Genomic DNA, 15,749 nt, shown 5'->3' on the forward strand with positions numbered 1-15,749 from the left:
CAATTAAACATGGTGCCATGCTGCTGCTACTTAAAAATAACAATGGCAGCTACCATTTGCTCATTGCTGACTTTTATCACTGTCTCTCAGATGACCTCTAAGGGCCAAAAGCCAATAACATAATCCACATGTTATTTCATAGTCCTAAAATTGGCTCTTAGAAAAATCCTGGTAGAGACATTGATCTAGACTTGTTTTAGTTCTGCTTGCCACAAACCCGTGATCTCACTGCCTCAGATGACCCCTCCCACTGTCCGAGAGGGAATCGGGGCCCATCACGGAAGTTGCTGCAGCTCAGGATGCCTGTGTTATCTCATTTCTGGACTTCTTCCTGCTCAGCCTGTTCCTCCATTGGGAGACTCACCAACATTTTGGCCCAGCAGCATGTTACTGAACCATATTCTCTCCTTTCCCTATCTTTCCCAGACCTCCCACTCCTGCCTAGTGTTCCAACCTGTTCTTTGGCCAGAATACACATTTTGGAATCTCTGTGAGGCTATCCTGCAGTTCCAGATGAATCATAGCATGCTTCAGGTAAGAGTTTGAGCCTGGCCTGTCTGGAAGGGATTGAAAAAAAGGTGAGCACTGATAGACCACCTTGCTGTATACCAGCATCTCCAGATAAGCATCTCATTTAATGCTCCCAAGAACCCAGTGAGGTAGGTCTTATTAGCTTCCCTTATACAAATGAGCAAATAGAAGAGAAATGGTTTAGTCAAGGGCATATATGCAATAAGAGATCAGAGTGGGTTCAAAGTACAAGTCTAACCTCTTAAAAACCCAAGATAATGTTTCTCAGAGAGATTGACCACAATTAGCCTTAAAAAAGATAGTAGCTAGGTGCAGTGATACATACCTATAGTCCTGAGAGGGTGAGACAGGAGGAGTGCGAGTTTGAGGTCAGCTAGGACAACACAGCAAGATCCTTACCTAACAACCACCACCGCCAAAACACACACACACCAAACAAAAAAAAAAAAAAATTTAACATTTGTATACAAAATCTAGGCCTTTTCCAGAAAGGGTTAAGAATAAAATAGCACTGTCTTTCCATTTCGTAGAACTGTTCTGTGCCAAGACCTGTAGTTCTACTTTCAGTTTTGATCTCGAAATCTTGAAAGGGTTTTCATTAGGAGGCAGTCACCTGCATCTAATTAACACTTAATAATAATGGGAGTGGGTGGTGGTGGCTCACATATTGGGGATCTACTGTGGTGATTTCATGTACATTTTCTTATTTAAGCCTTCCAACAACCCAACAGGTTTGGTGACCTCATTTTTCAAATGTGAAAACAGATGGGTAGAGAGACTATAACTGTCCCATACTAAGTAACTGCCACAAAACTAGGAACCTTAACTTTAAAATCAGAGCTACTGCTGCTGCTTCTTAAGTCTTTAGAGGTAAGACCCAGGAAAAAATAATAGTGTTAAGTCAGGGCTTCTCAGTCTCCTTAGTCTTAGTTCCCTTTGGAGGAATCTAATGAAAGCTATAGATCATCCATCTTAAAAAAAAGTTCAGATCAGTTTTCCATAGAATTGTACTTATAACTCAAATACATAGAATATTTTCAAGGGATTTACATAATCCCCAAAATTTGTCCATGAACTGGTATAAGTCAATAAATCACAAAAATTTGATCATGAGTGTGATCATTGAAGCTCAAAGTATGAGGAAAGAAGTAGTTTAGAACAAGTAAAAAGGAAAACAGAAGTCTCAATTATCCAGTCAGTGAGGAATGAATATCAGATTTTCCCCTATGACCAAAGCTCCCTCAAAGAACTTTTAACCTTTTTGATGGAAAACTTTGATACTGGCACTTGCTAATGTTGATGATAATGGTAACTGCCATCCATAAACACTTCATGGCACAGTGACACTCTGGAAAAGTGGGACTGTATTCTCTAAATTAGATGGTCCCAAAATACCTGGCTTCAGGATTTTTTGTGTATTTTTCTGTATCCTCCCTCCTTCGTTTCCTACTGCTATCAGTGGCTAATTTTGATAGCATCCCTCTTCTCTTCCCACCCTGTTTACCATTTTAAATCAGCTATAGGCAAAGAAACCATTTCATCAAGCATGTTAGAGTTGTGTGTAGCAAATTGAAACCCAGAGGAGCTTGGTGTGTGAGCTTTTGTTTATGGATATTCTTGTGGATGAACCTCCAGTTTGGCTGCCCAGGAGCCTTTTATAGTAATTTCAGGTTTCCCAGATACTTTACACATGGTTGTCAGAGGAGTTACCTCAGGTTTCATCTACTCTTTAAATCTTTATTGAGTTCCTAGAACAAGTCAGGCACACAGATGGTCACAGAAGGGTCACCAGTTAGTTGGCCAGACAGGGTCTCTGCCTTCATGGAGCTTATATTCCTAGTTGTGGAGACAGACAATAAACAAGTAAACAAATAGATAATTCCTGATTATAATAAGCCAATGAAGAATACACAGAGTAATGTGCTAAGGTAATAGAGGAATGAATGCAGGGTACTTGAGGTTGTAAAGTTGGAGTGTTGGCAGAACAATCTAAGAGGCCACTGTGCCTAAGTGGGAGGCATGTGACTGGAGGTGGTCAGACTTCTGATGATGCAGAGCTTGGTAAGCCATGGAAATAACCCTGAAGGCCTTAATCATGGAAATGACAGGATCTGATTGATATTTAGTAAAAATCACTTAGGAGTTTCAGGCGCAGGACTCAGAGGCGAGAGACAACATTTCTGCCACAGTCAGGTGAGAGAGATGTGCATCTAGGTAGGGTAGTGGCAGTTGGGCAGGGGAGGACTGAAGGTAGGAGATAAAAATGAACATTAAATCAAAAATAGCAATGGGCTGGACATGGTGGCACATGCCTGTAATCCCAGCAGCTCAGGAGGCTGAGGCAGGAGGATCATGAACTTAAAGCCAGCCTCAGCAAAAGTGAGGCACTAAGCAACTCAGTGAGACCCTGTCTCTAAATAAAATACAAAATAGGGCTGGGAATGTGGCTCAGTAGTTGAGTGCCCCTGAGTTCAATCCCTGGTACAAAAAAAAAAAAAAAACAGCACTGAGTGTGGTTGTACATACCTGATCTCAGGAGAGGCTGAGGTAATTGGTATAATTCTGAGGCCAGTCTGAGCATCTTAGCCAGACCTGTTTCAAAATTTTAAAAGAATAGGGGGCTAGGGAAGAATAGAGGTACTTTGAATTAGACAGAGGGGAGTTTTAATCAACTTTTTTGATGCGTGACTAAAAGACCTGACCAGAACAGTTGTAGAGGAGGAAAAGTTTACTCAAGGGCTCACAGTTTCAGAGGTCTCAGTCTATAGACAGCAGAGTCTGTTTCTCAGGTGTTGAGGTGAGGCAGAATATCATGGTGGAAGAGTGTAGCAGAGGGATGCAGCTCAAATGGTGATCAGGAAAGAGAAAGAGAGGTCTCCATTTGCCAGATACAAATACGTACCCCAAAGTCACAACCCCAATTCCCACCTCCTCCAGCCACACTCTACCACTTCAGTTACCACTCAGTTAATCCGCATCAGGGGATTAATTCACCGATTGGATTAAGACTCGCACAACCCAATCATTTCTCCTCTGAACCTTCTTGCATTGTGTCACACATGAGCTTTTGGGGACACCTCACATCTAAACCATAACATGAAGGGAGGGGAGGGAGTATGGGAGTAGGAATGACAGTAGGATGAACCGGATGTTATCACCCCGTGTGCATATATGATTGGACGACTGCTGTAACTGCGCATCATGCACAACCAGAAGAATGAGAAGTTACACTCCACTCTTTTTTTAGTGTGTCAAAATGCATTTTATTATCATGTATGACTAATCAGAACAAATAAAATTTTAAAGGCTGAGGATCTAGTTCAGTGGCTGAATGCCCCTGAGTTCACTCCTACTACTGCCCCCTAGCCAAAAGAAAAAAAAGAAGAAGGAAAAAAAGAGCAGAAACAAATGAAACTAAGTATATCAAGGTGACACTACCCCTGCCCCAAAAGAAAGAAATTAATCCAGGTAACTGGCACACAGTTCTCTGGTGATACATCTTCAGTGGAATCTACTCTGGATCATAGACTGGGAAGCAGATGTAAGCACTGGTTAAGAAGTCTGTTGTTAGTTCAGAGCACCTGGTCCTCAGTTTGCATGAATGCTGGTTCCATGAGGGCTTGAGGTGGGTGAATAGAGGTGAGCAACAGGTGCCTGTCCACCTACACTCCAAGCCTGATAGTGTAGCTACAGAAGACATGCACTGTACTCCCCCAGAATCTCCTCAGCGCCCTGGTCACAGTTTACCTCAGGCTGACCGACCACTGTGCTCACAGTGCTCTTAATGCAGTCACTGTGTTCTCAGGGGAAGTGAAGAGCTTGAGCTGTTGTCATGGGCATTTTGAATCACAGCCATCTGCCCAACTCAGCATGTCATTTTCCTCATCTGTAAAATGAGAGGATTATAACAATTATGATACCTGCACCTCAGATTTGTGATAAGGATTCAGTAAACTAATAAATGAAAAGTGCTGAGTGTAGTGTCTAATATGATCAACTGCAAGTGTTTTGGGGCCCCTAATCAGACTTTTCCTGTCTCCAGAAAAGCCATATACACGTAGTCCTCACAGGTGTGGCCCCCAGGCTGCTGCCCTGAGCATGCTGGTTGTATCTTTAAAGAGAGCTTTTCATTGACTTCTTTTTTTCCTTTTTGGCAGTGCTGGGGATTGAACCTAGGCTTTGCATGTGCCAGGCAAGCACTTTGCCACTGAGCTACACCCTCACCACAGTCCCTAATGTTTTGAAGCCCAGTAACTACAGCCTCTCTCCAGGCACCAGCAAGGTGGTGAAGGACTATTACATATTGTTCCTTGATTTTTCCAAGAAGAAAACCAGAGCAGAGAGGCCTGGTGTCCACGAGGAAATTAGATTAATAGATTAGGCCACATTTCTCAAAGTGAGCTTCTTGGAGTCTTGTGCCAAGATTGTGTAAGGTCTATACAAAAAGTCTTTGAAGGAATTAAATATACTCACTCAGGGGTGCATACCTATAATCCCAGCTACTCAGGAAGCTGAGGCAGTAGGATTGCAAGTTCAAGGTCAGCTTCAGCAACTTAGCAAGACCCTGTCCCAAAATTGCAAACAAAGAGAGCTGGGGACATAGCTCAGTGGTCAAGTGCTGCTGGGTTCAGTTAGTACTCACCCCCCCAAAAAAGAACGAACACCCTTACTTCCCTTGATTTATCATTATATAGACAGTAGAAATATGGTCAGGAAGAGAGACACTGACCTTGAGGACATGTTAGCCTGGGTTTTCTGAGGGTGAGTACCTGAAAAGAATCTCTAAGGCACCTCTAGGACTGGGAGAGTAGACCCAAACCACATGGGGATAGACAGGTATCTAGAAGCAGATTATGAACTTCTCCACTTGACCCTAGAAATTACAGCCTATCCATAGAGACAGGATACATTTCCATCATCCTCCCAAAATGCTACCTTGGAGAAACCAAAGGAACTAACTGTGAGATCTAGGCCAAATCCCTTCCCAGCTCGCCTTAGTGTCCTTGTCTGTGAAATGAGCTGTAACGGATGGTGTTAGCAGTGGTCCCAGCTCTGTGATCCCCACCATGAGGATATGATTCCTGGCAAATAAGGGCCAGGCTCTACCTTGGCTACAGCCTCCATGGCCAGCACGCCATCAGAAGCCACTATTTGGGGGAATTCTGAGCCTCACTAAGTGCCTTTAACCAACTCTGCATTTCCTCCTTCTGGGGCTGGGTACCCCCATCCTTTCTGTCCTGCCAGAACTTTGCTTATGTAGCCCTAGCCACCAGCAGTCATGATAAAATTGCTGGTAGTTAATCCAGGCACTAGGCTGGATTATCTCATTGCTCCTCAAACAATGCAGCAGGATGGGTACTATTACCCCATTTTGCAGATAGCTAGCTTTAGAGAGAGAAGAGAATCCTTTGGACAGGAACTTCTCAAATATCTGTGCTCTAAGCTGATTCACTCTGGCCTGAACAAACTTTTCCATTTCGTGACACTTTGCCTGTTATTCCCACTAACAGAATATTCTCCTCCCTCCATACACTCTACTTCTGTCCAAATCCTCCCCATTGATTAAAGACCAGCTCAGATTCTGCCTGTTGCTGGGTTTAGTGGCACATGCCTGTGACTTCAACTCCTGCTGAGACAGGAGGATCACAAGTGTGAGGCCAGCAAGAAGTAACAAAATTAAAAATTAGGAAGTGCTGGGGTTGTAGCTCAGTGGTAGGGCACTCCTGGGTTCAGTCCCCAGTACTAGGGAAGAAAAAATAAAATTCTGCCTGTCCATGATGTTTCATTACTCAACCTTCATGAACCCTAATTGCTTTCTCTGAGCTTGCTTGACCCCACCTCATGCCTCCCTGATGACCTCTTCCACATTTTGCCTTGTGTTATGGTATTTGTATTCGTAATTTTGTCTTGTGCATCCTCATACCTACAACAAAGTTTTGTATGTAGACCCCAGAGTTCCTCCTTACCCAGACCAGAAAAAAGCCCTTGGACAAGATGGAGAACTTCTCTCAACCGTAGTCTTTATAGCTCCTCACGTGATTCATCAGAACAGCATGGTTGGACGTAGTGGCACATGCCTATAATCCCAGCCACATAGGAGGCTGAGGCAGGAGAACTGAGAGGTCAAGGTCAGCCTTAGCAACTTAGTGAGGCCCAAAGTTTCTCAAAAAACAAAAAGGGTTGGAGGTGTGGCTAAGCTTTAAGCACCCCTCAGTTCAATCCCCAATACCCCAAAATAAAATCATATTTAAAAAACAATACCTGGCCCTTTTTCTTATTTTAAGACAGGGTCTCACTAATTTTTCCAGGTTGACCTTGAACTTGTGATCCTTCTGCCTCCCAAACTGCTGGGATTGTAGGCATGGGCTACTGTGCTCTGCCTCCTTTGTCATCTTTGTTCATACAGAAGACCTTTATTGCTGAGAGATCTTAGCAAACTTTTTCTCTACTCTGAACCTCCCTCACAACTGCATTGTGAGAAAACAGATAAAGTGATGTGTAGGATATTCTTTTTTTTTTTTTTTTTTTTTTTTTGTGGCACTGGGGATTGAACCCAGGGCCTTGTGCTTGTGCGGCAAGTACTCTACCAACTGAGCTATATTCCCAGCCCCTCGGATATTCTTTAAAGCCTGATGCAGTGGCTCACACCCGCAATCCCAGCTACTCAGATTGAGGCAGGAGGATCACAAGTTTGAGGCTGGCCTTAGCAACTTAGCAAGACCCTGTCTCAAAAAATAAAAAGGACTGGGGATATAACTCCGTGGTAAAGCACTCCTGGGTTCAATCCCCAGTACCACTTGGAAAAAAAGGACAGTGAAGGAGCTGAAAGAGTGCCCTTGATTAGATCAAAGACATGAACACAAGGTGCCACAATACAGAGTAGAACATGGCAAGGGTCATTGGTGTTTGAGATATCTAGACGTATCCTGTAGGAACACCTAGTTGCTCACTCACAAAAAAGGCTTGGTACAAGGAGCTCTGGTGCGAAGGCGCCATTGACCAGACATACTGGCAGCAACAACAGAGAGCATCAGTGTGGCACAGCCAGGCCCTGGGTCTGCTCCAAAGGGATTTTCTCCTCCTGTGCCAGGAGCATCCTCCCTTCCCTCCCAGGATCATGTGGGCAGGTGATTGTTTCACATATACAAGGCACCCCAAGTGCCAAAGGAAAAAGTACAGTCTCTGCCCTCTAGGAGTGTGTGATTTGTCTGAAGACATACACTCAAGGTCTAAGACGTACTACAAGGGACTATGATTGCACCTAGTGTCAGAACTGGCTCCAGGAGATCTGGGGGCACTCTGGAGTCTTCAAGGACTTCTTTTCTAACAGAAAATGTGAACTCTGGACACTAACACCTGTTCTAGGAAGATGCAATAAGTAACCGAAGAGAATGGAACCTGCTTCTCAGTGTTCACAGAAAGGCCATTTGCTGGAAGAGGCAGGCCTGTCTTCACAAAGAAGGCCAATATGGAGCTGAAAACTTGCTCAAGGAATTGGAAGGATGGCACCCCAAGTGTAATCTGGGAGACCACAGGAAGTGATCTAATGAATAGTGCCCCAGACAGGAATAGAACCCTTCCTTGCAGCAAACAATAGACAATAACAACATGTAAAATTGCTGTTTCTGTCTGAGAGTCTGCTAATATGCTAAAGAGGATTTTGCATATATTATCTCTAATCCTTAAAACCACTCTTCAAGGTAGGCACAACCCCCACTTTACAGATGAAGAAATGAGGTTAGGAAAGGATTTACCCAAAGCCACGAAGCTAGTTGGTGGGGAAATCAGAAGTCAGATCCACATTTTTCTGGTTCCCTTTCAAGTGCAAGCCTGAGAAGAATTGAGAAATACAGATTCTGCCACACAAAACAAACCAAGATGGACCCAAAACTGCCATTGCCCCACCTGTACCATGTGGGCAACACCTACTACACACCTATTCCCAAAACTTTCCAAAGCTGGTCCAGATTCCATAGTGCTGTTCCTCTTGACCTACCCTGTGCCCCACCCTACTTCCTCCATCCCAGTTCTGCCCACACCTAAACATGATCTCCCCACCCCAAACCCCACTTTTCTCTAGCAGAAGGCCCGAGACATGTATGCAGAGGAACTGAAGAGGCACCAGCTGGAGAGGGACCAGGCTGCAGTGACAAAGCAGCTGCTGCGAGAGGGGCTCCAGGCCAGTGGGGACACCCAGCTCCGACGGACACGCTTGCACAAACTCTCAGCCAGACGAGAAGAGCGAGTCCAAGGCTTCCTGCAGGCCTTGGAACTCAAGCGGGCTAACTGGTTGGCACGTCTGGGCACTGCATCAGCCTGAATGAGGCTGGCAGCCTGCCACTTTGCCCTGCCCTCTAGCCTCCAGGGCCCCGCTCCCCTTTCTCTCCTCCTCACCCTTTTTTTTGGGGGGGGTGAAAGGCACCCCCCTCCAAATAATGAATTACACTCCCCTTGATTGGTAGGGGAGCCCCCAAGGCCAATTCTGCTGGCTATAGACTGCCTAGGACAGTGACCACTTGGGAGGACTAAAGGTGAGACTCCCAGAAGTACACTAAACCCAGTACACCAGTAGGTTTGGAGAGCAGGGAACCCCAGTTCATTGACTGCTTGCTCCATTCACCTTTGCCACCACCACTTGTATTCTGGATGCCGTTTTTCTACCAGCACATCCTTCAGCACACAGAATGGCAGCAAAGAGGTCTCTCCAAGTCCTGGCCCTTTACCCATCCATCGTAGCCCTCCACCTGACTTTCACAAAAGATTTGGCTCTACCTTGTATCTGCTGGTAAACAGCTAATAGGCAGCCAGTGTTATTTGGGCATGGAAGAAAGGGGCGGGAGAGACAGAGAAATTTGCCCATCTGCTGCTCCTCCCCTTGGCTCTCCACCTGGGATTTGCTATTGAATCTCTACCCCCTCCCACCATGCAGTACTGATTGCTCACTGAAAGGCTCAGCGCCCCCAATGGCGCTCGGAAGCCAGGCGGGTGATTACAATCCAATTACCTATTGTCGACTCAGCCCACACAAGCTTTTCCCCTCCTCTTGCGGGGCACGGGGCCAGGTTCCACTCCCCAGTGAGACTGGCCCCCTCCATGGCTACAGGGTAACAGAAAGGCCTATAGGCCCTGGTGAGTCTAATCCCACACCAGCTTCCTTCCCTGTGACACATCAGGACATACAGAATATACATATCTTCCCAACTGACTGCCTCCAGCCCTCGCCATCTCAAATTCTTGATTCCTACTTCCACTCTTTAAGGATTCTCACAGCTCTTTGACCTGGCTCCCTAAGTAGGCCCCAAGATGATTTATTCTCAGCATGGCAAAACGTGTTCCAGGCCCTCACGGGCAGAGAGGGCCAAGGTTGCCCAGCAGGAAGACGAGCACAGAGTCAAGGCTATGTCCTTTTCCTTACCTCCCCCTGCCAGGCATCTCTGCAGAGCTGCCGAGCGGATTAGTGCCTTTGAAGAGCTGTCTGCCTGAGCAACTCCGTGTTTTAGGGGCCCCAGAGCAGCAAGGACCAACCAGTAATGCCAACCGAATGCTACTCTAGTCTTCTCATTTTACTCTCTGCAAGCTGTTTCCCGGCACTTCCTTCCAGGAGAGAGGTGGGATCTTGCAAGCTGTGTGGAGTGTACTCTTTAGACCCCTAAATTTTCTATATTCTAGTTTCCTCCTCCCTCTCTGCACCTAGATACCTGGCAATGGAGACCCCTTGGCCATCATTCCTGCTCCCAGAATTGAGCATAAATGCCAGACACTGCCATTGAGAAGCCAATCAACACACTTTGGCAAGGCCCCCTATACACCTGGCACTCCCCACTACGAATCCCTGGCACAGGGTTCCCAGAGAGCAGGTGCTGTACATTTTCCAGCTTTACAATGGGGCTGTTGACAGCCTTAATTAGGGAGGCATGAATTATGCGGCCATAATGGGGAGCCCTACAATTAAGGCGGGAATGAGGGGCTGGAGGCAGCAAACGGAATCTGCCCTGTGAGCATGAATATTGAGTCCTGTCTCCTTTCTCTGACTCCTTCAAGACTGGGGTAGAGGTGATTAATGAAACTGGTATCTCTCCTTGGCCTGAGGTCCTGTATTCTGGGAAAGGTACACTGGGTGGAGTTAGGGAGGAGCTGCCCCAGGAGGCACTGTGGGGATGGTAAGGAAAGAGGCAGAAGGCCCACGACTGCCCAGGATCAAGGGCTGCAGAATACTTGACTTGAACTCCTGGTTGTTTCCTTTCTCCTGGTATTTGTACAAACCAACCCTTGCCTCACAAAATCAGGTGGGTCCTATTTATGTGTCCTCCCACCTGTGAGCCAGATCCCTTTTTTGAGGATATTTATCCTGTGTTCTCCTGGGTCTCAAATAGAATTTTTAAAATTCTTAGATGTTAAGACGTGTTGTAAGTGCAACGGAAGAAAACCTTGTTTTGCTGCTGCAATTGCCTACCCACCTTCGGTGCGCTTGGCTAGCTCCAGGACCCCTGGCTTTGAGCTGAGGGACACTGGAAGAACCCTTTTGCCATCACAGCACCTGTTCCTCTACTTGTTTCTTAATCCCCAGACGCTTTCTGCCACCCCCTTCCTCTCTCGCAAGTGAAAGGAAACCAGCTTGACAGTGTGGAAGGAGGGATTTCGCCAGCTGCGGTGTCTGCAGCGCCCAGGCTTGGTGGCCGCGTCGGGTGGGGGCAGCTGGGCTAGATGTATCTAAGACGGGCAGTGCTTAGGGGGAGGGGAGTGCTCTCAGGCCTTCTTGGTGGCCATTCGCTGTCACTCAGTGCCAGGGTTCTGATGTCTGTTCATGCAGGGACCTAAGGGAGTCAACCCACAGGCTGGGGGCGGGGGGGGGGGGGCTTCGTTAGCATTTGGGGAGGCGGCTGAGCAACGGGTGCTGAAAGGACAGCTCCTACCTGCCCCGCAGCACCCGAAAGGCATCTTTACGTGAGAAGTCTCCCCCTCGAACCCTCACCCCACCTCGAGTGGACCGCCTTTCAGGTGAGGCGCTCGAAGGGCTTCCCCGAAGTGGCAGCTCGGAAGGATGCACGTCCAGCTGCGCCAAGCTGGCCTTCTCTCTTCCCACTTGAGCGTCAGCCTTGGCCCCCGGAGCAGCAGCCTGTGCCTCAAGCGGCGAGCCTCCTCCCGCCTCCAGTGGAGTAGGGCGGCGCGGCCAGGCCTCGCAAACCCCTCTTCTGGGGCCCCCAGAGGGAGCAGGAAGGAAAGCGGCTGAGATGCGCCCTGAATGTCGCACGGCTTAGAGAAGTGGGTAGCTCGGTTGCATAAGGTGGAAGGAACTTGGTAGTTTGCAAAAGCTAGCTCTTGGCGGGAGCGAACGCATAGCCCGCCGACTCGAGGGCCCCTCCTCATTTATTGCCTTAGACGCGCGCCTCCCCCACTGCGCCCCCACCCCCTCGGCGCGCCGCCGTCTCGCGCGCCCTCCCCCCATACCCCCCTCCTCACTCCCTCCAGAGGAGGTGAGTTTAAACCCCGCCCACGTGACCCCAGCTGGTCCAATGAGCGGCGGCGGGAGGTGAAATCCGGTTCTAACCGGTCCGGGGCTCCCAGCGCTATAAAAACTTTATAAACCCCCCGGAGCCTGAGCAGTGTGAAGAAGAAGAGGCGAGAACGACCCCCGGACCGACCAAAGCCGCGCGCCGCTGCATCCCCGCGTCCAGCGCCTGCGTCCCACCGCCGTCGCCACCATGCCCAAGAGAAAGGTACGTGGCGCGAGGGCCGCAGGCGCCGAGCCGCCACTGCCACCGCTGCCGCCCGCCGCCGCCTCGACTCGGGGCGCGGGAATTGGCTCAGGCCAGAGCGGGCGCAGCCGGCCAACGCGGAGCTCGAGGCAGGGTGGGCGGCCTCGGGCTAACCCTGCGCGGCGCCGCTGCCCGCAGGCGCCAGAGGCCATATTGGAGGAGCGGCGTCCACGGCGGGAGGAGCCATGTTGGCGGCTGTTTATCCCACTCTCCTCGGGCGCGTCGCGTCCGCCCGGCGCCCCTTCCCCCACCGCCAGGCCCCCTCCCCTCTCCCAGCGGGCGGGCGATTCAAACTCGAAAGGGCGGGAAGGCGGCGTTCAGGGTTGGCGGGCGGGGGAACGCGCTGCCGCCAAAAAACCGCCGCCGCGAGGGGGCGGAGCCACTTTCCCGGGGGCGGGGCCGGGACGGTGTGGCTCCGCCTCTTCCCGCCCACGCGCTCCGCGCGCGCGGCGCGCGCCGCCGCCCACGAGTTCCCCGGGTTGCGCGCGCCTCTCTCCCGCCTTCGACGGCTGCCATAGCAACGGCGCTCGGCTCCGCCTCCGGAGGGGTTTGTTTGCACCATCTGCAGCTGTTGCTCCAGCCTGGAGCTGTGGCGCCGGCCCCGCTGGGGTTTGGGCCGGTCGCACCAAGCACGCCTCGGGCTTGAGCGAGCAAGCTTACAGCCTGCTCAGTACTTCAGCTTCTTGCATGGAAGCTAGGCAGACGTGTCTCAGAAAGTTTGTGACTCTTCATTTACCCCCCACCCCCAGAACTGTGTTAAGTTCCGAGAAACGCTTCAGAAACGTGTTCTTTTGTCTTTGTTTTATAGGCTGAAGGGGATGCTAAAGGAGATAAAGCCAAGGTGAAGGACGAAGTAAGTATTATTTATTCTCTTGGGGGATTGGTAGGAAATCTTGGACAAAAAAAGACCACAGGACTCCTGTGGTGGTATTCAACTACAATTCTTGTCTTGAATTTGTCTTCACTTCCCATAGGATAGAACAGATTGGCACAAAACTTTTGCTCATTTTCCTAACATTCTTCACTTTTATTTCAATAGCCACAGAGAAGATCAGCAAGGTTGTCTGCTGTAAGTATATATGCACCACTTTTAATATTTATTCCTGAGACTAAAAGGCATTGAAAAACTTCTGTTTCCATCTGGTGAATTATGGTTAGAGGCTAGTGAGTGTTCTGCTCTAGTTTGGACTATTAGACATGCGGAGTTCACTGGTGGTGAAGTTCTGGTGACCAAAGTGGGATGCGTTTGTTTTGATATTCTGAAAGAAATCAGCCACAAAAACTAGTAAGAGAAATTGATTGGTACTGATTTGGTTGTGGGTTTTCTTTGGTTTGCTGTACTAAAATTCTCTTCTTTCCCCTTGCTTGCCAAAATAAGAAACCTGCTCCTCCAAAGCCAGAGCCCAAGCCTAAAAAGGCCCCTGCAAAGGTAAGTGGTAATGATGCTAACACTGGAATTGATAATTTTCACAGAAAGAGAACTGAACTTCTCTACTTTAACCTGGTTCATCATAATGGTTACCCTGTCAGTGGAAGTCATGAACTGTTTTGTTTGCTTGCCTTGTCCCTGATATTTGTGGAATTGGTTTCTGTCATCAGTTGACAAAAAATTCGTACTTGAACGTTAACACCCAAGTGTTTGGTCTGTTTCTTTGTAATATTTCCACTTAGACATGAATTTTTATATGCTGAACTTCACAGCACAGCATGGTGGTGCACACTCATAATCCCAGCTACTTGGGAGGATGAGGCAGGAGGATTACAAGTTTGAAACTAGCCTCAGCAACTTAGACCCTATCTCAAAATTAAATTGAAAGGTGGGGGACTGTGGAGATGTAGTGTATTAATAGATATTTGCCTGGCTTGTGTTCAATCCATAGTACCTCCAAAAAGTTCTCTAATTCAGTGTGATTTTTGATCAGTTTTTGTAAATGGGTGGTTGGGTATGTATAAACAGCCCTACCTTGTGCAGAACTTCACAGACTATTCTTTGATAAGTATTCATGGGGAGAAACAGTTCTGTTTTTCCCCCTTTTTAGAAGGGAGAGAAGGTACCCAAAGGGAAAAAGGGAAAAGCCGACGCTGGCAAGGATGGGAATAACCCTGCAGAAAATGGAGATGCCAAAACAGACCAGGTACACTTGTCTTTTCACTTTTTTTTTAGGTCTGTCATTGAATCGGTTACTGATCCCAAAACTTTTTGTTGCCCCTTTTTAAAAAATGTTTATATTGTTCCAAGTATGTCATGATCTTCCTGTTAAATTCTAGGTTCTTAAAAAAATCTCTGCCATCAGTTCAAGGCACTGTGTTGCAGTCTTAACGTCTTCTTCCCCAATTGTACAATTAGGTTCAAAGGGGAGGTGACTTAGCAAAGTTATGTAGTAAACCTCTGTCTAAAGAAGTGCTGAGTCTCGGTATCGAAGCACCCAAGACCTGACCTTTGTCCAGAGTGATGCTGTAGGTGCATGGGAACATAGATAAATGCAACATGTGGATTTTAAAACTGTCTGTTTTTCTTGTAGGCACAGAAAGCTGAAGGTGCTGGAGATGCCAAGTGAAGTGTGTGCATTTTTGATAACTGTGTACTTCTGGTGACTGTACAGTTTGAAATACTATTTTTTATCAAGTTTTATAAAAATGCAGAATTTTGTTTTACTTTTTTTTCTTTTCTTTTTTTTTTTTCCTTTTTTTTCTTTTTTTCTTTTTTTTTTTTTTTAAAGCTATGTTGTTAGCACACAGAACACTTCATTATTGTTTTCAGGGGAAGGCGCATACGTCACTAGTATAATGTCTCCAAAGCTGGATTGCTGTGGGGGAAAACACCTTCCCCTGCTAGTTTTGAGAGACTTCCTCTTGGCTCCCAAGAGGAGGGATTCCCTGATGTTGGCACACATAGCCACCTTGGCACAAACGCCTTGTGGTATGGAAAAACTCAAATTCATCTTATGTCCTCTTCTCCCTCTCTGCCATCGGCATAGACTTAACTCCCCTACACTCAGACCTGTTGGGACCTGTCTCCCAACAATTGGTTTTACCAGTGTGTCGGCAATCTGGACTTCCCAGTGACATTGAGATATTGTCCCTCAGAAGAGCAACAGTTCCTTTTCTAGATTGTGGATCTTCAGATTAATAATTTTTGCCATTTTCATTTCATTTCCTGAAAGTCAGGGTCGGCTTGTGAAAAGTTGTTAAACAACATGCTAAATGTGAAATGTCAACCCTCACTCTAAACTTTCCCTATTCAGAGCATCAAATGAAGATTTCATTGGGTTTTATAGTGGCTTTCTGATTTTGGTAGTCCATCAAAGAAGGGAGTTTGAAAGTTGTTGTATACTGTTAACGATTGTCTGCCCATGTCCTGCCTGAAATACCATGATTGTTTATGAAAAGTATCTTTAATAAAGCTGGATACAGTTTGGCTTGGAATGCTGCCTCTGATCTTTTCCCACCATGGGGAACCTG

The 15,749-nt window shown here is 47.4% G+C and overlaps 2 protein-coding genes across 3 annotated transcripts in view; both read left to right on the top strand.

The window, feature by feature from the left end:
- The window catches only part of DHDDS (dehydrodolichyl diphosphate synthase subunit), a 33,671-nt gene extending 22,748 nt beyond the window's left edge, over positions 1 to 10,923 (top strand). The window contains exons 8-9 of one of the 2 annotated variants that reach the window (XM_079115081.1): positions 427 to 534; positions 8,612 to 10,923. In XM_079115081.1, coding sequence (XP_078971207.1) covers positions 427 to 534; positions 8,612 to 8,851 — 348 coding nt within the window. In that variant the 3' untranslated portion in view covers positions 8,852 to 10,923. The remainder of the gene's footprint in view (positions 1 to 426; positions 535 to 8,611) is intronic. The other variant, XM_079115082.1, reaches the window with a different exon arrangement.
- Positions 10,924 to 12,024: 1,101 nt separating this feature from the next.
- HMGN2 (high mobility group nucleosomal binding domain 2) lies at positions 12,025 to 15,483 on the top strand. The gene is made up of 6 exons (XM_079115330.1): positions 12,025 to 12,248; positions 13,096 to 13,140; positions 13,327 to 13,356; positions 13,666 to 13,716; positions 14,327 to 14,422; positions 14,810 to 15,483. Exons 1-6 carry the CDS (start codon positions 12,234 to 12,236, stop codon positions 14,843 to 14,845), a joined length of 273 nt encoding a protein of 90 aa, XP_078971456.1. The 5' UTR covers positions 12,025 to 12,233; the 3' UTR covers positions 14,846 to 15,483.
- Positions 15,484 to 15,749: the final 266 nt, after the last annotated feature.

The sequence above is a fragment of the Sciurus vulgaris genome (genome assembly GCF_902686455.1).
Source record: "Sciurus vulgaris genome assembly, chromosome: 1".
NCBI classification, from domain to species: domain Eukaryota; kingdom Metazoa; phylum Chordata; class Mammalia; order Rodentia; family Sciuridae; genus Sciurus; species Sciurus vulgaris.

Coding starts and splice junctions, on each gene's coding strand:
- HMGN2 (XM_079115330.1), top strand. Junction 13,141..13,326: donor AAGCCAAGGTGAAGGACGAA/GTAAGTATTATT, acceptor TTATTTCAATAG/CCACAGAGAAGATCAGCAAG. Junction 13,717..14,326: donor CTAAAAAGGCCCCTGCAAAG/GTAAGTGGTAAT, acceptor CCCCCTTTTTAG/AAGGGAGAGAAGGTACCCAA.